Source organism: Mobula hypostoma, chromosome 23 (genome assembly GCF_963921235.1).
Source record: "Mobula hypostoma chromosome 23, sMobHyp1.1, whole genome shotgun sequence".
Taxonomy (NCBI): Eukaryota; Metazoa; Chordata; class Chondrichthyes; order Myliobatiformes; family Myliobatidae; genus Mobula; species Mobula hypostoma.
The window spans coordinates 27,490,970-27,516,850 of record NC_086119.1 but is presented as its reverse complement, the minus strand read 5'-3'; the positions used below and the strand labels follow the sequence as shown (position 1 = coordinate 27,516,850).

The window sequence follows — 25,881 nt, the reverse complement described above, 5'->3', positions numbered from 1 at the left end:
TACTCTAGATCCACTGCAGTGCACAAAAAAGATAAAGAACATGATAATAATAAAAAAATTCACAATAAATATAAACACATAATATAGCTAATATGCATAGATTGAGTGTATGTCCATAAAGTGACGCTTAGGGGCAGGAGAGTCTCTACATAAGGATGTTGGCAGGAAATAATAAAGTTGTGGTGGTTGGAGGTGTGGAGGTGTTGATCAGCCTCACTGGTTGGGGAAAGTCACTGTTTTTGAGTCTGGTAGTCCTAGCGTAAATGCTACATAGCTTCCTCCCTGATAGGATTGGGACAAACAGTGTGTGAGAAGGGTGGGTAGGATCCTCCATGATGCTACAGCCCTTTTCTAGCACCTTTCTGTATATATGTCCTTGATAGTGGGTAAGCTGGTGCTGATGATGCTTTGGGAAGTTTTGACTACCCATTGTAGAACTTTCCTGTCCATCACAGTGCAGTTTCCATACCACGCAGTGATGCAGCTTGTTAAGATGCTCTCTACTGCAAATCTGAAGAATGACGTGAGTATGGATGTGCATAGTTCAGCTTTCTTCAGTCTCCTCAGAAAGCAGAGGCAATGGTGAGCTCCCATGACTGTGTAAGATCTGTTCTGGGACCATGAGAGGTTTTGTGAGGTGTGCACACCCAGGAATTTGAAACTGCTTGCAGTTTCCCCTGCTATGTCACTAATATAAAGTAGTATGTGCTTGAAGTTGATAATCATCTGCTTTGTCTTGTTGACATTAAGGAAGAGGGTATTTGCCTGGCACCAGGCCTTGAGCTCTTCCACTACCTGTCTGTAGGCCATCTCATTACTGTTGGTGATGAGCCCCAACACTGTCGAATCATCGGTGAACTTGACAATGTGATTACCTGGATGTTTGGCCGTGCAGTCAGGTGTGAGCAGAGTATACAGCAATGGGCTCAGTGTAGAACCCTGGGGGCGTTGGGTACCCATGTTAAGAATGATAGGGAGGGAGAAACAATTGTGTATGCTGACTGTCTGAGGACTGTTGGTTCAGAAGTCCAACACCCCCTTGTACAAGTCTCCTTGTATTTAGTCCAAGGAGAGGAATTTGTTCATCAAGATCTGTGGGACAGTAGTGCGACGAATGCCAAACTGAAATCCAGAAACAGCATTCCGACGTAAGTATCCTTGTTTTCTAGGTGTGTCAGGGCCAGGTGCATGACAGATACTGTAACATTTGTCGTAGGGTGGTTCTGTCAGTTAACATATTGTTGAGTGTCCAATGTGGTTGGAATGGAGTTTTTGAGATGTGCCATTATCAGCCGTTCAAAGCACTTCATGATGATTGGCGTCAGTTCCACTGGACGGTAGTCATTTAGTTCTGAAGGTGAAGTTTTCTTTGGTACAGGGGTGATGGTGGCTGATTTGAAGCATGTGGGGACAGCAGCCGGGATGAGTGAAGTGTGGAAGGTGTTTGTGACGATGTCAGTGAGTTGGTGTGCACACTCCCTGAGTACACATCAATTAAGCCTCAATGACCAAAACTGATGATCAGTCAAAGAAATATTGAAACCTGGACAAGTAGCATATTTTATCTTTTGCTTCATTGCAGGGTTGTAGTATTGTTGAAATAATCCTTTACATGGCTGAAAAATAGCCTTAGGCATCAATATAAAAGACTGGAATCTGTGGAAGCCCACTCGGCAATGACACAATGAGCCAGACATTTGGGTAGCTCTCCTGCTGTGTGAGCAAGAGGTACAGTATACATGCTGGTGTTAACCCATAGAGCATGCAGGTTGCCACAGTCGGCAATGAAGAGTGAAGAGTTCTGAGGAGTAATTGGCAGTGTAGCTTCCTTAGCGAAGTAGGTGGAGACCACGTAGTGAGTGTAGGGAGAGGGGGGCAGGGTTGAAATAATTAATTATTCATTACTGAGAGTTCATCGATGGTAGCTCAGACCTGATCTAACATCTGGCTCACTGCTAATTTGGGGGAATTGTTTTGGTTGTGTTCTGAAGGGAACTACTGGTGTGTAACTGTTCTCTGGCAAGGAAGTCCCTGCTTGGGCAGGATTGCTGCAAGTCAAGAATTAATTGAGTGATTCTCATTAGATTCACATCTATATAGATTCCAAATTCCTGCCTAGTAGCACCATAATTTGCCCCCCTTCAATTAAATACTCTCCCATAGCATCTATCCCTATCCCTGTACAAGCCCATGGTAAAGATCAGGGAGTTGTAGTCACTGTTTCCAAGTTCCTGACCCACCGAGAGGTCTGTCATCTGACCAGGTTCATTGCCTAGTACTAGATCCAATGTGGCCTCTCCTCTAGTCAGCATATGTACCTGTTGTGCCAGGAATCCTAACAAATTTCTCCTCATCTAGACCTTTTTCACAAGAGAGTGGGTGCTCTCTTCCTGTATCTGTCTTCGTAGACAATATGTCTTCCCTTCATGCAGCTATGATTTTACCTATGATCAGCAATGCCACTCCCTCAGCTCTCTTACTGCCCTCCCTGTCCGTTTTGAAACATCTCGTAGCCATTCGTGCCTTTGTGACAGTCGAGTCTCTGCATGCTGGCCTTCATCATTCAAGGCATTGAGTATAAAAGTTGGCAAGTCATGTTGTATAAAACTTTAATGAGGCCACACTTAGAGTTTTGTGTGTAGCTCTGGTCACCACTCTACAGGAAGGATATGGAAGCTTTCGAGATGGTTCTTGCCTGCATTTGAATGTATTAACTATAAGGAAAGGATGAAGATGCTTACAAGAGAAAATCTGCAGATGCTGGAAATCCGAGATGAAGATACTTAGATTGTTTACTGCGAGGTGTTGAAAGTTGAGGGGCAATCAGATAGGAGTATGTCAAATTGCGAGAGGTATAGGTAATTTAGGTAATTAGTCTTTACCTCAGGGTGAAAATGTCAAATACAAGAAGGTATAGATTTAAGGTGAGAGGAGGAAGCTTTAAAGAAAATATGTAAGCTACAGTTTTTTTTACAGTGAATAGTTGGTGCCTGGAGTGTGCTGCATGGGAGATGGTAGAAGCAGATACAAAAACTAAATTGAAGGGGCCTCTAGACAGTGATCTGTTGTGCTGTAGGGCTTGTTCTTGTTCTATGTTCTATTATATGGAGGTGAGGCTCAGCTGGTTGAGGGCTTTTGAGGCTCAGGTCTGGTCACCACTTACACCTTGCTGCCCATTTCCCAGAGTCAGCTCATCTAGCCCAGGTAAATCCAGGTACCGGGGTGAATCTAATTTGGTTCATCTCATCATTTATGGTTTAAGCACCTGTTTAATGAAATGTGAGCAGTCTATCACCATTCTTCTTTATTTTGTTTAACTGATTCAGAAGACTTAACTGTGCAGTCAGATATTTTAATTTAGATGCACACTGATAAGTGATGTTTTTTTATAAACTGCTTGAGTTCCACTCCCTTGTGTTACAAATGCAGGATATAATTGTGCATTTCTCTTCTACTGCTGCCAGCATTATTTCAGTGCAGTGCCTTTGAACACAGAGATCAATGGAAGTGTTTTGAAACAAACTAAAGATAATTCAAGGATTTAACTAATAAATCATCTGGGACATTCAGCCAGCAGCTGCTTTGATGACTACCACCTACATTCAATGGTTTTTCTTCAGCATTTCTGTAATGTATTTTTACCTTCTTTTAACAGGCACATTCAAAAATATTAACAGATAACACATTTTTAAAACAATTACCCTGGTGGAAGTCAGCTTACAAATGGTATCTAACTTAGGTAATATGCCAGTGGATAATTTTTAAATAAGCATATGTATTTCTTAAATAAGACAGGAAATATGAATGCAGAAATGTGATGCTGGTTGGGGAAACATGTTTTGAATAGCTTTTTCTAAGCAGCCCAATCTGAGATAAAAAGGTTGGTACAACATTTCATTGCAGTTGCCTTCCTGAACTTCAGTTTCTTTTTTTCCTGTCTAGTTTAAATCCATGCAGCTATGATGAAGGTTGTCTGAGCAGCAATGAGGATCATGTTCCACTGGCCGCATTGCCCCTGCTTGCAATCTCTTCACCTCAGTATCAGGATGCAGTTGCAACAGTGATCAACCGAACAAACCAGATCTACAATGAGTTTCTGAAATCTGAAGATGGGATTGGATTCAATGGCCAGGTTAGTTTTAGATCCTGAAAGCATTTGAGAAATGCAGAGGATTCTGTGTTAAACCAGTAAGTGACATGAATGGGTTGTAAATTTATTTCAGTCTTACAGTTTTTTTATATTCTGTGTTTTTTGCCCAATCTTTCTCATTTTTTGTGTTTGGGTGTCGAAGGCTGTGCTGTGGGGGGTTTGGATGTCAAAGACTGTGCTGCCATTTTTCTTTCGCAAACACGAGGAATTCTGCAGATGCTGGAAACTCAAGCAGGACACATCAAAGTTGCTTCGTCAGGGTCTTGGCGTGAAACGTCGACTGTACCTCCTCCTAGAGATGCTGCCTGGCCTGCTGCGCTCCCCAGCAACTTTGATGTGTGTTGCTTGCCATTTTTCTTTCTTGGTTTCATTGCTGTCTGGAGAAGAAGAATTTCAGAGTTTATATTTTGATAGTAAATGAATCTTTGAACATTTGATGTTACAATAAGAAATATAATTAATTAAATAAGTAGTGCAAAAAGTGAGGTCGTATTCATTGGTTTGTGGACTGTTCAGTAATCTGGGGAAGAAACTATTCCTAAAATATTGAGGATGTCTCTTCAGGTTCCTGTACCTCATCCCTGATGGTAGCAATGAGAAGTGGGCATGTTCTTGGTGCTGAGGGTCCTTAATGATGGATGCTGCCATCTTGAGGTCCCGCCTGTTAAAGATGTCCTCGATAATGGGAAGGCTAGTCCCCTTGATGAAGCTGGCTGAGTTTACAATCTTCAGCAGCTTTTTCTGATCCTGCACGTTGGTGCCTCTATACCAGCTAGTGATGCAACCAGTCAGAATCCTCTCCACGGTACATTCTTCGCCTTCAAGTGACCAGAATTATTTCTTCCTGGTATGATTAGCCGCTGCGAGAAGTGGGTAGCTGTAGCTGCAGAATATTGCCAGGCAAAAGAGTGAATCAACTGCAGAAGGAAATGTCTGTTCCTGCGGCAGCCAGATGTGGTGACTGGAATTAACATTCTCAGCATACTACACTTACCTGAACACAATAAGACATTCTAGGAATGCATTTAAATTTGTGTACTGGGTAGCGAATGTGAACACAAGGTGGAAGAACAGAATTTGACAACATTTGAAGAAACCTGATTGAGATAGATTGTACTTGTACAACCCATTTGATTGCAATTAATACTTTCTTTCTTCTATCCCTGTATTTTCTGAGCTACATAACTATTGAAGTTGGATAGTGTCAAGAGTACTACAGTGAGTACTCTTTTGTATTTCTGGCAAACCTCAAATGTCTGTCCATTGCAATGTTGTCAAGGTCATTCTGCTACATGAAGATGTATTTCTGACCATGCATTGGATGATTTGGGCCCTGCAGCTTGCCAACAGATGGATGTAGAGCTAAGCTTTTTCCATCCTGGATCATAAAGATCCTTATCAGCACCTGAGAGTGGAGGAACCTGCTGTTATCTTCACGGTGATTCCCTTTCAGAAGTAGCCTTGTTTAGACTCATGGATTGCCCATGGAGGGCTGCAGTTTCCATAGACCATACTCAAGGACACTGCTTGGTGGCGCAATAATATTAGCGCTGGACTCTGGAGTGAAGGTTCCCGAGTTTGAATCCAAGTCGGGTTGAGCGTTGAGCTAGCAAATCGGCCTCGTAGAACAAGAATAGTTTGCTACGGAAACACTGTCAAAAGATGATGCCCCGATAACTCCACTGTTGAGTTAAGGGCTATCCTTCTTCTTCTTCAATACTTAAGGGCAATGGGATGCTGATCTCATCTTAATATCAACTTTTGGGTTCTTCATCACCATTAGTGTTCTTGGCTCCCATTTTTTTCCATTAAGCATGAGTGGTTAATGATGGAAAATAGTCATTTTTTTCCTTTCAGTTGACATTTTGCCTGAATATGTGATAGGGAATTGCAGTTTGTAATCTCACATTTACATGGCTACCTATTATTTGGTCCAAAGATAAAAGCTAGGTGGTGGGGTGGAGATACGTCTCCAACAAAGGAGGTGTAAGACGCTCCTTCTCACCACTAACCTGCTGGTCACCCTTGGGCGAGGTGCAACACCTGCTGAACACCCCTCCCACCCCAATCAGGATCACATGAAGCATGGGACCAGGTGGTGGGTTGTCGCATGATCAGCTGGTGCACATCACAAGTCCTGGTTACATGATTACAGACACCTGGCAGACAATCTCTGAAGAGTATTGATGGCTGTGGTCACCCATCTGGTAAAGGCAGTGCCCTGAAGAAGGTAATGGAAACCACTCTGTTGAAAAGTTTTCCAAGAACAATCATTGTCATGGGAAGACCATGATCGCCCACGCCATGCAACACGACACATAATGATGATGATGAAAGGTAAAGGCAGAAAATGCTGGAACACCCAGCATGTCAGACAACACTTATGGAAAGGAAAGCTGATCTAAAGTTCCAGGCCAAAAACAAATCCATCAGAATTAGGAAAGTGAGGAGAAATATGGTTTACAGTAGATGATGCCATAATGCTTTCCACATGTCATTGCAGTATCACAGGGATGGATGGTTGCAGGTTAGATAATTAGTTGTTACACATACTCTCTGAATGGAGACTGAACTACTCCAGGTGAGGTAAGACTAACCAACTCAACCTGGGGCACTTCTAAGGTTTATTAAAATTAAGTAAAGACTAATATAATCAGTAAAATAATAAAACTTTATATATTACAAGAACCTGAAAAGATAAATTGCGATATGCAGTAGTGGAACACAATATACATTGAAGTCCTGTATGCTATTATGAGCTTACACAGCTTTAACCCTTAGCCACAACTGTAATTTCAGATCAAGAGGACCTGTGTCTATCTCTGATTCTGAATGCCTCTCACTCAGGTGATCAGATGAATGAGTCTGTTCCCGTCTATACAGGTGATAAATTCCATCAGAAATTTCCTTGCAAGATGCTTCAAACTTGTCCCACCCTCATGCAACCCTTTCTCCAATTAAAGAGTACACTCATTACAACTGATTTATGTAAATCCTCCCAATTAGATCAAAAGACCATAAGACATAGAAACAGAATTAGGCCATACGATCCAGCAAACCTGCTGCACCTGTCCATCATAGTTCATTTATTATCCCTCTCATCCCCATTCTCCTGCCTTCTCCCCATTACCTTTGACACCCTGACTAATCAAGAACCTATCAATCTCCACTTTAAATATACCAATGGTTTGGCCTCCACAGCCATCTGTGGCAATGAATTCCACAAATTCACTCCCTCTGGCTAAAGAAATTCCTCCTCATCACTGTTAAAAATGGATATCCCTTTGTTCTGAGGCTGTGCCCTCTGGTCCTCGACTCCCCCACTATAGGAAGCAGCCTTTCCACATCCATTCTATCTAGGCCCTTCAATATCTGATAGATTTCAATTGGATTTCCCCTCCCACCTTCCCCTCCCCCCCCCACCCAGATTCTTCTAAGCTCCAGCAAGTACAGGCCCAGAGCCAACAAATGCTCCTCATTCTTTCATTCCTCAATCCTTTCATTCCTGGAATCATTTATGTGAACTTCCTCTGGACTCCTTCCAATTCCAGCACACCTTTTCTTAGTTTAGGGGCCCAAAACTGCTCACAATACTCCATGTGGGGTCTGAAAAATGTCTTATAAAGCTTCAGCAACCTTGATAAAACATCCTTGTTTTTATATTCTATTCCTCTTGAAATGAATGCTAACATAGTATTTGCCTTCTTTACTACTGACTCAACCTGCAAGTTAACATTTTGTGAATCCTGTAGGAGAACTCCCAAGTTCCTTTGCATCTCTGATTTTTGAATATTCTCCTCATTTAGAAAATAGTCTCTGCCTTTGTTCCTTCTGTCAAACTGCATGACCATACACTTTCCTACCACTATATTCCATCTGCCACTTTGTTACCTATTCTCCCAATCTGTCTAAGTCCCTCTGCAGATTCTCAGCTTCCTCAGAACTACTTACCCCTCTACCTATCTTTGTATTGTCTGCAAACTTAGCCGCAAAGCCATCAATTCCTTCTTTGAAATCATTTACATAGATTGTGAGAAGAAGTGATCCCAACAGTGAGCCTGTTGGAACACCACTAGTCATGGCAGCCATCCAGAAAAGGCCCCCTTTATTCCCACTGTTTGCCTCCTGCCAGTCAGCCAATCTTCTATCCATGCTAGTACCTTTCTTGTAATACCATGTACTCTTAGCTCGTTAAGCAGCTTTGTGGATGGCACCTTTTCAAACGCCTCTGAAAATCTAAGTAAACAATATCCACTAGCTCTCTGTTGTCTATCCTGCCTGATATCTCCTTAAAGAATTTCAACAGATTTGTCGGCAAGATATCCCCTTCAGGAAACCATGTTGACTTTGGCCTATTTTATGTCCTGCCTCCAAGTACCCCAAAGCTGCATCCTTAATAATAGACTCCAGCCTCTTCCCAACCACTGAAGTCAGGTTAATTGGCTAGTGATTCTTGAAAAATCATTGCTAATGCCTCCACAGTCTCTCAGCTTCCTCTTTCAGAACCCTGGGGAGTAGTCCATCTGGTCCCTATGACTGAACTACTTTCAGATCTTTCAGCTACCCAAACACCTCCTCCTTAGTGATAGCAACTACACTCATTTCCGTCCCCTGATATTCTTGATGGTATTATCTGTGTGTGATCTATTCTTTATAACCCCTTGCATTGTTCAATTTAATGAGTACATCATCAAATTCACAGATTAGTTATTTTGATCAGGGAAACCATTTTATCAGCATCATGAAAAGTTCTTCTCCAGGGATTAATTATATGCTGATGTTGAAGTGTATACTATTGTGGGGTAAGTAAGAAAATTGTGTCCTGGAACTCAAATCATCTTATTTGCTTCTCTAAATGAAGGACAGAAATGATTGAAGGACTTCTTTAGGAGATTAGTCAGCTACATAAGTTTTTTTTTTAGAAAATACTGTTTCGTCATGGATTTCTGGGATGAGAGACCTGGCCAATTTAATGAGTAAAAGCCACTGTGTTTGAGTATACATTGTATTACCCTGAGTCTAAATGTGTCTGTGTCACTGGTCTGGCTAGAGTGTTCTGCATTATATTTTTAAAAATTATTTTCAGATGTATGGTCTTAAGTTGTTCATTCATTGATAAATGTTTCCTTTTTTAAAACTGTAAGGATGCAACAGGAAATTACTTAGTTTAAATGCCCATCAAAGGATAGCTTAAACTGCCCGTAAAGGTTAATACAATCTTAACATTAGTTTAACATTTCCTGATCATAATTCCAGAGGAAATTTATAATGACACTGCTTCTAATCTCCACAAATATTGTGGGTTCACACAATTCTGTTATAAGTAGTGGTAACATTCTGTTTTTGGGATAGCTTATTAAAGATAGATGTAGGATTAGTTATTTTCTCTCTCTGGTGGATTAAAAGACAGGAAGAGATTGTAGAGTGAATCAAGACTGAAGTGATTTACTCTGACTGGAGATAAGATTGATCACTTATCTCAAAAAGATAAAAATAGCCTTTGATTTTCTTGTTTCTCACTGTGTACACAAAATAGTCTGATTTATTCTTGAAAGTCTAGGCAGTTAGGAACTCACATACATATCCTCGGAGCTATAGGCTGTTGACTCATGCATAGCTAATATGTTTGTGTGTATGCATGTATACATGTGTGTGTACATTAAGAGTCGCAGATTTTTGAGTGTAGAATTCAATTATTGCACACTGTATTCATCTCAATGAGCTCAAATCAATGCTGACCACAATATGTGATACAACGCTACTTCCAGCAATTACTGTACAGATGCTTATGATGGGGAAATGAAGACATAAACCATTAACTAATCATGAGAAGTTTAGTAACATTTGTTTAAACATTACTGTGTTTGCTAAGAGCCAGTTTTTTTTAAACACACAGGTCCAAGTTTCCTTTTGTTTTCTTTTTAACTATCCCAAAGGAGAAACTTGAAAATTTTGAGAAAGTCAATTATCTAGAACTCAATCTAGCTCAATGAGGCAAGCTTTGCTTTATAACATGGAGCAATAAAAATCAGTCGAGCAAAAGCTGGGGATGGGGTATTTCAGCTAAAGGCCTAGACTCCTCTGTTATGGTTCCTCAATACATCTCAAGTCACAAACACAAGAGAGCTACATTGCTGGAAATCTGGAGTAACACACAAAAAATCCTGTAGGAACTCAGCAGATCGGGCAGCATCTATGGAGAGGAATAAACAGATGTTTCTGACTAAGGCCTGATGAAGGATCTCAGCCCAAAACATTGACTCTTTATTCCTCTCCATACATGCTGCCTGACCTGCCAAGTTCCTCCAGCATTTTGTGTGTGATACATCTCTTGTCACCACCAGCAGGGATTTACCAGAAGGGGCAATGCAATAGTCCATTGTCATGTGATGGCATTGGGTTTGCTGACTGCAATGTTCTAAACTCAAATAAGACCTTAAGCCCTATCTGATATAGATAGCTATGGCTACCTTCACTAAGGGGCGGGGAGGAGGGGGAGGTGTGTGATTATACTATTACTTCCCAGAGTTCAAAGACTAGTTCACTTCCCTCTTTGCTCTCCAAGTTGAGTTCTTGTTGCCAGTACCCCCTTTCTGAGCAGTGGGTTCCCCTCCCCCACCAAGGAGAAGATACTAATTTAAACACAGTTAATTTGTTTTCAGTGAAACGTGATTCTAACAACATTCTTAAAATACATATAAAACTCTCAGAGGATTTCTATCTTCTAAAAGACATTTCCAATTTATGAACTCTTTCTAAAGCACATTGGATTGCCAAAACACAGGTACGATTCCTATAAGCTAAACAGACATGCCCAGGAGCCGTAAATGAACCAAACATCCATCGCAGAAATCGAAATCACAGGAATGGGTTCTAGTTCAGCCCATGTTTCTATCATTCTTCATGATGTTCTTGGACTATTCCTAAAAAACTTGAACTGCTGTCAATGTTTATACTATTTCTCTACCACTTTGGTGACTTCACACACCTGAGATATAGTTTTCAGATATCTTCTAATGCAAATGATGTAAAATCTTCTTGGAGACATAGTTCCCAGCTGGCCATGATTAATACTGTGAAGCTGATTTAGTATACAAACTTCCCATCTATTAACAGATCAGCCATTTGATATGTTAAGTGATTGTCTCCATCCGGTCTGCAAGCTTCCTTGAACTAAACAACTTAGCCAGAGATGTCTGTTTTGAAACAAGCCAAATTAAACAATGCATCATCTTATATAGCACATTCCAAGTGCTGTGAGCTAGCATCCTGTGTTATATAGACAGTATGTCTTTTTGCAAAGCTGCCCTTTCAAGTTCAAAATGATTGCTGCGTCCATTTACATTGAAAACTGAAGACTGGCTCACTTTTACAACCAAAGCTAAACAAAGAATATTGGTTCAAAGCTTAACTTATTCAAAAACAACTGTTTGATCTTTACAAGTGGCTGGTTACCACTTACTGTCCACCGCCAGCTCAAGAATCAGTCTTCCTCCATCCTGAACCCTGCTCAGAATGGCATTGCCTAGCAGTGGATCGGAGGCATTCAGAGTCCATCACCAAGAATGACATCATCACTGATTGAGATGGCTGATCCTGTGTTATCCGTATCATATCATATCCCTTTCATATGCCTTAGTGTCTCACCAGCTTAGTGTTATCTCCCTAACTGCACACAGTTAATCAAGTTGAACTGGTGGTCATGAATATTAAATTCTTTTACATGAACTGTCTTCTTCTGCCATGTATAGCTTCAATTTTCAGCGACAGTTTGTTTTAAGAGGGATTGAATACATTAGAAGATGGTGTAGAATGAGGAGCAAATCTGTTTGAGCTGGCAGGTTATGTGAAAGGCTCATATACTCCTCTATGCTTTCAGCCCAGTTACTGGCCAGGGCTTTGACAGTAGATGTCCAGGCAGTGATTCGTGCCTGTATCATCTCTGTTAATTTGGGTTTGCTTCAATTTGGCCCTTGTCATGCCCTGTGAGAGAAGTGGTCAGTGAATGGTTGATGTGAATGCCACAGTTGAATAAAGATAAAGATTAATTTTATTTGTCACATGTACATTGCTAAATCGAAACATACAGTGAAATATGCCTTTGTATCATCAACCAAGTGAGTCTCTTTGTGTTGGGGGCAGCCCATAGGTTCAAGTTCCAACACAGCATGCATGCAAAGTTTAGCAGAACAACACAAGCAGTGACAACAAATTACAAAACTCGATCAATATCACCAGATCCAACACTGAGCAACCAATAAGTTCTTCCCTCCCGTCCGAGACTAGTTCCTTCAACTTGAGTCACTGGGACTGCTTCTCCGTCCCAGTGACTCCCATTCATCCTAGTTTCGTAGATCAGCTTCATCCAGAATAAACTTGACGTTCAGTGCACGTCCCCTCTAAGCAGGTGCCTTCACTGGTCAGGCCCCTAGCGAAGTAGCATGGCTAGCGCTGGCTAAGCATTATAAGTATTCCAGTCAGTAAACTGCAGTGAATTGGCAGGTTGTTCGCACTCCTTTGACCAGCCGGGAATAATCAGGCATTGTGATTTCCCCCTCTCTGTTTCAGAGGTTGCTGAGGAGCAATGGAACTCTGTCCCCATGTAACACCTAGTTTAATTGTTAGGCATGAATCCATGGATTATACTCTTAGTTTCACTGGATCCTTAGCATTAAAAAAATTCATATATGATTAACATAATCCTGTAATTTCACATGATGGTTGTTGATTACGTGTTATTTTCCCTGGCAATCTTTGACACCTCTAAAGATCTTCCAGTCTGATACATATGTATATCTATTTGCTGCTTAGTCACTGTCACCGATGTACATGATTACAAAGAACTACGGACAAAGTCTTCGTTGTTCATAAATTCTACTTTATTTCTTTATTTTCCTGTAAATGCCTTCAAGAAAATGAATCTCAAGGTAGTACAGTATACACACCTTGACAATAAATTTACTTTGACTTTGATGAACAGCTTTTATGCATAAATAGAAGGAACTACCTTGGTTTTAACATGGATGAGGAATCAAATAGAGAGAGGAGCTGAGAGAGGTGAATTTGGCAGTGTGATGCTGAGGTGATTTATAATTCCCTGGTTTCAATCCCAGTTTCCTGTCAGCTACCCATCCCGGTTTCTGTTGCTGACATCAGGAGGAATAGTCCTTGATGCTTGAGGAAATTGCATTTGAACCATATGGTTAGAGGTGTAGGAGCGAAAAGCCGAGTCAAAGAAGTTGATGTTTCCCTTATGCTGGAAATAACAAGTATGCAGATGGTATTTTCAGACCTTTGCTACCAGAGCAGTTAAAACTGAAGACCATAAGAAAGGAATGAGGTGGCGTGGGTAAATTTCCAGTGTAATTTTAATGATCTATGGCTGGGTTAACTAGTAAACATTTTCTTTTGACAGCCTAAGTCCACAGGGCCAACCATGTTATACAGCTATGTCCTGAGTGAACAGAGAGCTCCACTGTGTAGCAAATGCTTTGGACTAAGATTAGAAGAGAACAATACTGTGACCACCTTTGGTCTAAAGCTGATGTTAGGTATGTTCTTCAGATCAGATAGGCGGGCTGCATGTTTAGATTGGGACAGGCCTGAAGGAAAATCACTCCTGAAGTAGTGGAGTGAGTGAGTGATTGCAGAATTTATTTATACAAGTTTACTCTTGTCAGCTATCTCCACTGGAGTTGTTCACTAATCATTTAAAATTTGCAGTAGAACAACTGCATAACACATTTATTTGTTTCATTGTAATGTGGGCACGTGGCCAAGTGGTTAAGGCATTGGACTAGTGACCTGAAGGTCATGAGTTTGAGCCCCAGCCGAGGCAACGTGTTGTGACCTTGAGCAAGGCACTTAATCACACATTGCTCTGCGACGACACTGGTGCCAAGCTGTATGGGTCCTAATGCCCTTCCCTTGGACAACATTGGTGTCATGGAGAGGGGAAACTTGCAGCATGGGCAACTACCTGTCTTCCATACAACCTTGCCCAGGCCTGTGCCCTGGAGAATGAAGACTTTCCAGGCGCAGATCCATGGTCTCGCAAGACTAACGGATGCCTTAAATGCTTAATTGTAAGGAGTCATGTTGTGTGTAATTTACAAGGTTAAACCTGTTTTTATTTACTCATTGGACATGGATACTGCTGGCAATTTCCATCCCAAGAGGTAGTTAGGAATTAAAAATGTTATTGGCTCTGGAGTCACATATAAGTGTGATGGTTTTCCATCCCTGAAGGACCATAGTGAACCATGAGTTGTAACAACAATCCCTTATTTCATGATTGATTTAGCTACTTAAAATTTTCAGCTATTGTGGTGGGAGCCATACATAAACTCAGTGGCCACTTTATTAGGTACACCTGTACACCTGCTCATTAATACAGCTATCTAATCAGCCAATCATGGGGCAGCAACTCAAAGCATAAAAGCATGCAGACATGGTCAAGAGGTTCAGACCAAGCATCACAATAGGGAAGAAATGTCATTTAAGTGATGTTGACCGTGGGATGATTGTTAGTGCCAGATAAGGTGGTTTGAGTATCTCCAAAACTGCCGATTTCCAGAGATTTTCATGCACAGCTGTCTCTAGAGTTTACAGAGAATGGTGCGAAAAACAAAAAAAAATCTAGTGAGCGGCAGTTCTGTGGCAGAAATGCCTTGTTAATGAGAGAGGTCTGTGGAGAATGACCAGACTAGTTTAAGCTGACAGGAAGGCCAGAGTAACTCAAAAACTACGTGTTACAGCTGCGGTGTGCAGAAGAGCATCTCTGAATGCATGACACACTGAACCTTGAAGTGAATGGGCTACAGCAGGAGAAGATCTCTCAGTGGGTGAGCATCTGGGGGACAGTGACCACTGCTCCCTGGCCTTTATAATTATCATGGAAAAGGATAGAATCAAAGAGGACAGGAAAATTTTTAATTGAGGAAAGGCAAATTATGAGGCTATAAGGCAAGAACTTGTGGGTGTGAATTGGGATGATGTTTTTGCAGGGAAATGTACTATGGACATGTGGTTGATGTTTAGAGATCTCTTGTGGGATGTAAGGGATAAATTTGACCCGGTGAGGAAGATAAAGAATGGTAGGGTGAAGGAACCATGGGTGACAAGTGAGGTGGAAAATCTAGTCAGGTGGAAGAAGGCAGCATACATGAGGTTTAGGAAGCAAGGATCAGACGGGTCTATTGAGGAATATAGGGAAGCAAGAAGGGAGCTTAAGAAGGGGCTGAGAAGAGCAAGAAGGGGGCATGAGAAGGCCTTGACGAGTAGGGTAAAGGAAAACTCCAAGGCATTCTTCAATTATGTGAAGAAAAAAAGGATGACAGGAGTGAAGGTAGGACCGATTAGAGATACAGGTGGGAAGATGTGCCTGGAGGCTGTGGAAGTGAGCGAGGTCCTCAATGAATACTTCTCTTCGGTATTCACCAATGAGAGGGAACTTGATGATGGTGAGGACAATATGAGTGAGGTTGATGTTCTGGAGCATGTTGATATTAAGGGAGAGGAGGTGTTGGAGTTGTTAAAATACATTAGGACAGGTAAGTCCCCTGGGCCTGACGGAATATTCCCCAGGCTGCTCCATGAGGTGAGAGAAAAGATTGCTGAGCCTTTGGCTAGGATCTTTATGTCCTTGTTGTCCACGGGAATGGTACCGGAGGATTGGAGGGAGGCGAATGTTGTTCCCTTGTTCAAAAAAGGTAGTAGGGATAGTCCGGGTAATTATAGACCAGTGAGCCTTACGTCTGTAGTGGGAAAGCTGTTGGAAAAGATTCTTAGAGATAGGATCTATAGGCATTTAGAGAATCATGGTCTGATCAGGGACAGTTAGCATGGCTTTGTGAAGGGCAGATCGTGTCTAACAAGCCTGATAGAATTCTTTGAGGAGGTGACCAGGCATATAGATGAGGGTAGTGCAGTGGATGTGATCTATATGGATTTTAGTAAGGCATTTGACAAGGTTCCACACGATAGGCTTATTCAGAAAGTCAGAAGGCATGGGATCCAGGGAAGTTTGGCCAGGTGGATTCAGAATTGGCTTGCCTGCAGAAGGCAGAGGGTGGTGGTGGAGGGAGTACATTCAGATTGGAGGATTGTGACTAGTGGTGTCCCACAAGGATCTGTTCTGGGACCTTTACTTTTCGTGATTTTTATTAACGACCTGGATGTGGGGGTAGAAGGGTGGGTTGGCAAGTTTGCAGACGACACAAAGGTTGGTGGTGTTGTAGATAGTGTAGAGGATTGTCAAAGATTGCAGAGAGACATTGATAGGATGCAGAAGTGGGCTGAGAAGTGGCAGATGGAGTTCAACGCGGAGAAGTGTGAGGTAGTACACTTTGAAAGGACAAACTCCAAGGCAGAGTACGAAGTAAATGGCAGGATACTTGGTAGTGTGGAGGAGCAGAGGGATCTCGGGGTACATGTCCATAGATCCCTGAAAATTGCCTCACAGGTGGATAGGATAGTTAAGAAAGCTTATGGGATGTTAGCTTTCATAAGTCGAGGGATAGAGTTTAAGAGTCGCGATGTAATGATGCAGCTCTATAAAACTCTGGTTAGGCCACATTTGGAGTACTGTGTCCATTTCCGGTCACCTCACTATAGGAAGGATGTGGAAGCATTGGAAAGGGTACAGAGGAGATTTACCAGGATGCTGCCTGGTTTAGAAAGTATGCATTATGATCAGAGATTAAGGGAGCTTGGGCTTTACTCTTTGGAGAGAAGGAGGATGAGAGGAGACATGATAGAGGTGTATCAAGATAATAAGAGAAATAGATAGAGTGGATAACCAGCCCTCTTCCCCAGGGCACCACTGCTCAATACAAGAGGACATGGCTTTAAGGTAAGGGGTGGGAAGTTCAAGGGGGATATTAGAGGAAGGTTTTTTACTCAGAGAGTGGTTGGTGCGTGGAATGCACTGCCTGAGTCAGTGGTGGAGGCAGATACACTAGTGAAGTTTAAGAGACTACTAGACAGGTATATGGAGGAATCTAAGGTGGGGGCTTATATGGGAGGCAGGGTTTGAGGGTCGGCACAACATTGTGGGCCGAAGGGTCTGTACTGTGCTGTACTATTCTATGTTCTATGTTCTAAGACCATGAACGTACACCCAGTGGCCACTGCTATAGGTACAGGAGTGACCTAATAAAGTAGCTACTCAGTCTGTAGCCCTGCGTCGCAAATGAATGAGCAAGCCTCTGAATGCTAATCAGTAAGTTAATTACTATATCACTTTCACTGCTAAAACTCAAGTTTTACTGTGTATTGTCAAAGTAAAGTGCTAGTTGTTACAGCACCTTGCCTCTCAGTGCTTCCTTCAAAAGCAAAGCTGGTGAACTGGAGATTGTTCCACTTCCGTGGCACATTTCTAACACCACAAGCTACCACTTACTGAGCACTCTGTTATTAACCAATGGTGGCTAATGGCTGTGCCATCTCTGATAGACAGTCATTAGGGCGAATATTAATTTTGCTAAGAACTACAGTATGTCAGTGCAGGGAATAATCTCTGCATGTGAATGGAGAATCCCAAAGGGCACCAAATATTACACCTGACCTCATTAATCTGGCCAGTTTCCGGTTTGAATATTTGCCAAGCAGCTTGCTTGAAGATCAGCCCTCTGTAGTGCTCTTATCTCTCTTCTGGCAAGTCCATATAAGCTGTCTTGTGTTAGAAATTTGTCTCTGCCTGTTAACAACTGTAAATTTGGTTTCTTTGATAGAATGAAATTTCAGAAGAGGAATGGAATGTACAGCTGTAGAAGTGTAGAAGCTTCCATAGAAGGTTGAGGGGGGACTTGACAGAGGTGTTTAAAGGGACAACGGTGGGGAGAATGAGAGAGAGCACTGTTATTTCATCTGGCTCATTTTCTATGGGGAGATGTTCATGGAGTGTGATAATTCAGAGAGAGGAAGAAATTGTTATTACATTTGGATATCCCTGTGTAAGCAGTCTGATGTGGAGAATGGTAATTGTATAGACTGAAAACAGCTATTATGTTTGGCGTTCCCACTGTGCCTATTGGTACATGGAAGAGTGATAGTGCAATGGATAGAATCAATTTTTGGCCTCCCGCATCGTGAGGTTTAAGGATATGGGGAGTGCTAATTACACTGGAGTCCCTGTTGTGTTTGTCTCTCCCGAGGTGACATTTTGGCTAGCAGCTTGAATGCTAATATGATTGCCTTTTAGCTCGGAGTCAATATGTCTTTGAAAGATGATTTTCATTTGCTTCTGTTCCTTCTCCAATAGGTCTGTTTAATTGGCGACTGTGTGGGAGGAATTCTGGGATTTGATGCCCTGTGTTACAGTTCACACACAACATGCGAAAGCCAGAACAGCAGCAGGAGAGGGAGCATCGGTAGCATTCAGGTACCAGGAGTTTTACACATGTGTTGTGTTAAATACACACACTTCCTGAAACGTGGCAGACAAAATGCATGAGGGATCATTTATTTGAATTTCCTGGTTGATAAACTTGATTAAGTTGATATTTCACTCATTGTTGTGTTTGGCATCAAGTCTACATATCTTTCCCTTTCTGTGAGAGTTCTTTATCAAAGTTTCATTAACACTTTTGTGGTGAATAGCCTTTGCTTCTTATTTCACTGAACAAAACAGTGTTCTTCACTGTACAGGGGCGTAGTAAGAATCTGGAAAGAAAGACTTCAATCTGCTTCTATGGAATCATGTTTTGCAAACAGACTTAAAGTTTAGATATCAGAATCAGGTTCAAGATGCCTTGGAAAATATGGAGGCCAGCACCCATGATGGAGCTGTCCAATTTTACAACTCTCTGCAGCTTACTTCGATCCTGTTCTCATCTTCTGTTTGCTTGTTAACTATTTTTATTCTGGCCCAGGATAACTCACATTTATTGGATGAACCTGGATCGGACTTGAGCAGCAGTAAACGACTTAGCAAAAGCAACATTGACATCTCGGGGATCGAAACTAAGGAACCGAGAAAGCTATTGTCAAGAAAACAGAGTGACTCTTCTACCTATGACTGTGATGCCATAACACAGCACCACGCTCTTCTGTCAAGGTAATCGTGACAGAGGTTACTAATGTGAATTCAGTGGAATTGTTGGGAGGGTGAAACATAGCTCTTTTTTTCTGAGTCATGGAAAACATTTCTTCCTTTCTAAGATTATTTTTAGAGAATGTGGATGTTGCTGGCAAGGTCACTTGCTGTTCAACCTCAATGCATTTTCCTGCTTGGCCATTTCAAAAGGAAGTTAAGAGTAGACAACATTTCTGTGGGCCTGATCTCCTAAATGGGATCCTCTCGGTGAAGGCAACAGAGTCTCTTCTCAAAGAATTGAACTGGATGTGTTTATATTAAAAAAAAATGTTAGTGTCACGGTTACCTCCTGAAGCTATTTTTAACATATTTCAAATTAATTAAATAATTAATTGCACTTAAGTTCTCCATCAGTAATAATGGAATTTGAACTCCTGCCTCATGTCCAGGGCAAATTTATTTATTTATTTATTGAAATACAGTGTGGAATAAGCCCTTCCAGCCCTTTGAGCACACTGCTCAGCACTCCTCTGATTTAATCCTACTCTAATCATGCAACAATTTACAATGACCGATTAACCTAACAATGAGTATATCTTTGGACTGTGGGAGGAAACCAGAGCAACCAGAGGAAATCCACACGGTCACGGAGAACGTACAAACTCCTTACAGATGGTGGCGGAAATTGAACCCAATTTGTCTGTACTGTAAAGCGTTGAGCTAACCAATATGCTACCATGCCACCCAAGTTAAACTGGTGCTTTTAAATTTATTGGAGTAGATGAAAGGTGGGAGCCACGTTCACCCCATTGTTCCTGCACAGTACCTGAATCAGCTAGCTTAGTGAAAAAAATAATTAATTACAGAGGAAGTAGGAGTCAGGAATTTTTCTTTCATTCTGGGCCGCAATGCAGTGTCAAACAGACTGCTCCATTATTTTTAAGTAATCCTCAATTAATTGGATCACATTCCCAAGTCCATCTTCGAAGCACCAGTGCCCATGAATAGAAAAGTCTGTAGAAAGTGGTGGATGCAGGCAAATCACGGGCAATCACAGGCAAAGCCATGCGCACCATTGAGCACACTTGCAAAAGAACAAATCGTCTTTGTTGGGCTTTAAAGCCTCGCTCTGCAACTGGATCTCGGACTTCTTGATGGAGTGACCTCAGACTGTCTGCATGGGCAGGAAAATCTGTAGCTGTATCACACTGAGCACCAGCGTCCCCCATGGATCTGTGCATAGCCCAATGCTGTTCACACTGTTGATGCACGACTGTACTGCTAGATGCAGCTCTAACCACATCATTAAGTTCGCTGATGATACAACAGTGGTTGAACTTACCAGCAATAATGAAGAGTCGACATACAGGGACAAGGAAGAGTGGCTTGTGGATTAATGTGAACACAACAACTTAGAGTTATTTATTACAAATTATTATAAATTGCACATTGCACATTTAGGTGGAGACGTAGCATAAAGAGTTTTACTCCTCATGTAAATGAAGGATGCAAGTAATAAAGTCAATTCAATTCAATTCATAGAGAAGTAGAGCACAGAAACAGGCACTTCAGCCTGCTGAAACAATTTAAACTGCTTACTCCCATCATCCTGAACCAGGACCATAACCCTCCATGCCCCTACCATTGAAGTACCTATCCAAACTTCACTTAAACATTGAAATTGAGCTTGCATGTGCCACTTGTGCTGGTAGCTTGTACCACATTCTCACAACCCCTGAGTGAGGAAGTTTCCCCTCATGGTTCCCTTACACTTTTCACCTTTCACCCTTAACCCATGACCTCTTGTTGTAGTCCCTCCCAACTTCAGTGAAAAAAGTCTGCTTGCATTTACCCAATCTATATCCCTGATAATTTTGTATACCTCTATCAAATCTCCTCTCAGTCTTCTACATTCCAAGGTCCTCCAGACCCGGCAAGATCCTTGGAAATTTCCTCTGTACTCTTTCAACCTTGTTACATCTTACCTGTAGGTAGGTGATCAAAACTGCACACAATATCCAAATTAAGCCTCATTAACATCTTATACAACTTCAATATAACATCCTATCTCCTGTACTCAATACATTGATTTACGAGGTCAAAGTGCCAAAAGCTTTCTTCATGGCCCGGCAGTATCTACCTGTGATGCCACTTCCAATGAATTATGGACCTGTATTCCCAGATCCCTTTGTTCTACCACACTGCTCAGATCCCTCCCTTTCATTGAGTAAGATCTACCATGGTTGATCCTACTGAAGGGCAACACCTTGCACTTGTCTGCATTGCATTCCATCTGCCATCCAGCTGATGCAGATCTCTCTGCAAGTCATGATAACCTTCCTTGCTGCCCACCACACCCCAAATATTTATTTAGTACATAGAAATCTACAGCACATTACAATGTTGTGCTAACAATATAACCTAATCTAGAAGCTGCCTTGAATTTCCCTAATGCATAACCCTCTATCTTTCTAAGCTCCATGTACCTATTTAAGAGTCTCTGAAAAGACCCTATTGTATCCACCTCTACTACCTTCGCTGGCAGTACATTCCATGCACCCACCATTCTCTGTGTGAAAAACCTACTTCTGACATGCCCTTTGTACCTACTTGCAAGCACCTTAAAACTATGCCCCTTGTGTTAGCTATTTCAACCCTGGGAAAAAGCCTCTGACTATCCACACGATCAATGCCTCTCATTATCTTATACACATCTATCAGGTCACCTCTCATCCTCCGTTGTTCCAAGGAGAAAAGGCCAAGTTCACTCAACCTATTCTTATAAGGCATGCACTCCAATCCAGGCAACATCCTTGTAAATCTCCTCTGCACTCTCTCTATAGCATCCACATCCTTCCTGTAGTGAGGTGACCAGAACTAAACACAGTACTCCAAGTGAGGTGTAAATCTGCAAACTTGCTGATTCAGTTAACCATGTTATCCAGATCGTTGATAAGGATGACAAACAACAATGGACCTAGCACTGATCCCTGTAGCATTCCACTAGTCACAGGCCTCCAGTCAGAGGAGCAACCATCTACCTCCGCCCTCTGGCTTCTCCCACAAAGCCAATGTCTAATCCAATTTACTACCTCATCCTGAATGTTGTGCAACTGAACCTTCTTGACTAACCTCCCATACCGGACCTTGTCAAATGCCTTACTAAGGTCCATGTAGACAACACCAACTGCCTTGCCTTCATTCACCTTCCTGGAAACATCCTCAAAAAGCTCTCTAAGATTGTTTAGACATGATCTACACACATGAAGCTGTACTGACTATTCTCAATCAGTCCATGTCAAACAAAATACTTATATATCTGGTCCCTTAGAATGCCTTCCAATAACTTTCCTACAACTGTTGTTAGACTCACCAGCCTATAATTTCCTCATTTATGTTTGGAGCCTTTCTTAACTGGTGGAACAACATATCCTCCAATCCACTGGTACCTCTCCTGTCGCTAAGGATGATTTAAATATCTCTGCTAGGGCCCTGGCAATTTCTACACTCGCCTCCCATAGGGTCCAAGAGAACACCTTGTCAGGCCCTGCAGACTTATCCATCTTGATTTGCATCCGGACAGCAAACACATCCTCTTCTGTAAACTGTATGGAGTCCATGAAGTTGATGCCACTTTGCATAACTTCTGTAGACTCTGTCCGTCTCCTGCGTAAATACAGATGCAAAAAGATCTCCTCTATTTCTTTTGGCTCCTCACATGGATTACCATTCTGATCTTCCAGAGGACCAATTTTATCCCTTGCAATCCTTTTGCTTTTAACGTACAGTATCTGTAGAATCACTTAGGATTCTCCTTCATCTTGTCTTCTATGGAAATTCATACCTTCTTTTAGCCCTCCTGATTTATTTCTTAAGAATTCTCTTTCATTTCTTTATGCTCTTCCATAAGCACCTCATTTGTTCCTACCTGGCTATACCTGCTGTGCATCTTTTTTTTTACTGAGTCAGGGCCTCAATATCCCTTGAAAACCAAGGTTACCTACATTTGTTATCTTTATCTTTTATTCTGACAGGCACATATAATTTTTGTATTCGCAAAATTTCACTTTTGAAGGCCTCCCACTTACCAAGTATAGCTTTGCCAGAAAACAGCCTGTCTTAATCCATACTTACCAGATCATTTCTGATACCATCAAAATGGGCTGTTCTCCAATTTAGAATCTTAACTCACGGCCCAGACCTATCTTGTTGCATATTTACTTTGAAACTAATTGCATTGTGAACTTGAGGCTTAACGTGAACAAGACTAAAGAGATAATTGCGGACTTCAGGAAGGTGCAGGCTGGCCACTCCCTTCTGCACATTAATGGCTCCTCCATGAAGAGAGTTTACTGGAATGCACATCACGGATGAACTCCCCTGTCCTTCAATACTGCCTTTGGTCAAGGAAGCACAGTAGCACCTCCACTTCCGGAGGAGAATGAGGCAAGTGAGGCTCCCAATCCCCTTTCTAAGCACATTCCACATCCTACCGGAGAGTGGCCCCAGTGGTATCACCATCTGGTATGGGAATTGCAAAACATCTGACCACTGGCCCCTGCAAAAGAATTGTGAAGACTGCTGAGAGAATCACTGGGGGCTCTTTCCCCTTTCCTCCCCATGCCCTGGTCATACAGCAGAAACACTTTGTTTTCAGAGCCCTGAGCAATGTCAAGGACCACCCCCCCCACCCTTCTGTACCATAATCTCTTTGACCTCTGACCGTCAGGCAAAAGGTACCACAGTATAAGAACAAGGACAGTTAAATGGAAACAGCTTCTACCCCCAGGCTGTGAGACTTCCGAACATCCTGGTACCACACAGTGTATGATATTTATTACAGTGCCAGTAGCAGTAATATTATTGTATATTTAACTAGGTGTCATATATGCACATTATGTCGACTTGTACATCTGCAGAATACTTAACCAGTAATGTTACTGTGTTAATATTATTTTATCTGGTGTATGTGATGTATGTACTGTGTTTAACACCTTGGTCCTATGTTAGTTTGTTTATCTGTATACGTACATGTGTGCATGTAGACATGTGAACGGCTGAATAACAATAAACTTGACTTGAAGTTGAATTTACCAGAACTCTGCGTAGGGACTGACAAGCAGCCAGTGTGCAAAATAGGACCAATTGTACAGATAACAAATAGCAGCATAGCAGTTAGTGGAAACCTATTTACAGCTTGGGTTGTTCTGGAAATCGGAGGTCCATTCTGGTGTCAGCGTCATTGGAAAGAAGTGGGATCGTTCTCTCTAGGATGGCATGGGTCTCTTTCAGGGGCTCCAGTTTCCTCCCACAATCCAAAGACGTACCGGTTAGTAGGCTGATTGGTGATTGTAAATTGTCCTGTGATTGCGCTGGTGGTAAATAGGCGCTGTGGCTCGTTGGGCCGGAAGGGCCCGTTCTGTGCTGTATCTTGGAATAAATAAGTAAAATGAAATGAGTTGTGGATACATGAGTCATGGAATGCCTGAAAGTGGCTCTGTAGGTTGTGGAATCAGTTCAGAGTGGTGATCCGTTCACCAGTTCAGGAGTCTGATGGTTGAAGGGGTAGTAACTGTGAGCATGGCCTGGATGGCACGGGACCTTGATGCTGTTTTCTTGTAACAGTGTTCCACGTAAGTATGCTCAATGGTGGAGTGGGCTTGTCTTGCACTGGACTGGGCTGCATCCACATTTTCCATTTATAAGCATTGGTTCTTCCATTCCATGCCCTGATGCAACCAGTTAGTATACTCTCCACTGTGCATCTGTAGAAGTTTGTCAAAGTTTTTGGTGACATGTCGAATCTACAGACACTTCTAAGAAGGTAGGGGTGCCATTGTCTCTTCATTGTGATGGCTCTTACATGCTGCTCTGAGGACAGATCCTCTGATATGTTGATGCTAATGAATTTAAAGTTACTTACCCTCTCCACCTCTCATCCCCTAATAAGGACTGGCTTATACACCTCCAGTCTTTTCCTCGTGTAGTTAATGGAGACATTGTTATTGTTGCAGTTTTCAATGAGATTTTCAATCTCCCTCCAATGTGCCTGATTTGTCACTACCTTTGATTTGGCCAACAGTCACAGGCATAATGTGAGTAGAGCAGGGAGCTAAGCACACATCCTTGTGGTTCACTTTGCTGATGGTGCTTATGATGAGATATTGCTTGCCAATCTGAACTGACTGGGGTCTGCAAGTTGGGGAATTGAGGATCCAGTTGCACAGGGAGGTATTGAGGCCTGGGATTTGCAGCTTAGTGATAAGTTTTGAGGGAGTAATAATGCTGAATGCTGAGCTGTAGCCAGTGAAGAGCATTGTGACGTATGCATCTTTGTTCAGGTGTTCCAGGGCAGAGTGAAGGGCCAATAAATGGGATCTGCTGTTGGCCTGTTGTGATGGTAGGCAAATTGGTGCAGTTCAGGCTACTCCTCAGGCAGCAGTTGATATACTTCATCAGCAGCCTCTCAAAGCACTTCATCACAGTGGATGTCAGTGCTACTGGATGATAGTCATTGAGGCAGGTCACCATGTTCTTCTGGGACAATGGTATGATTGAAACCTGCTTGAAGCAGGTGATGCGAGAAGTTAATGAGTCAGTAAACACTCCAGCCAGTTGATTAGCAATAGTGATTTCTACTGTTGTCCAATAATCTCACTGATACCCTTTCTGCAAGGCAGTCTGCCATCTGGTA

The 25,881-nt window shown here is 42.1% G+C and overlaps 1 protein-coding gene across 9 annotated transcripts in view; it reads left to right on the top strand.

The window, feature by feature from the left end:
• LOC134336931 (membrane-associated phosphatidylinositol transfer protein 3-like) overlaps nucleotides 1–25,881 on the top strand; it is a 661,054-nt gene that overhangs the window by 512,894 nt on the left and 122,279 nt on the right. For all 9 annotated transcript variants that reach the window (XM_063031601.1, XM_063031602.1, XM_063031598.1 and 6 more), the window contains 3 exons: nucleotides 3,943–4,132; nucleotides 18,414–18,533; nucleotides 19,024–19,208. In XM_063031601.1, coding sequence (XP_062887671.1) covers nucleotides 3,943–4,132; nucleotides 18,414–18,533; nucleotides 19,024–19,208 — 495 coding nt within the window. The remainder of the gene's footprint in view (nucleotides 1–3,942; nucleotides 4,133–18,413; nucleotides 18,534–19,023; nucleotides 19,209–25,881) is intronic.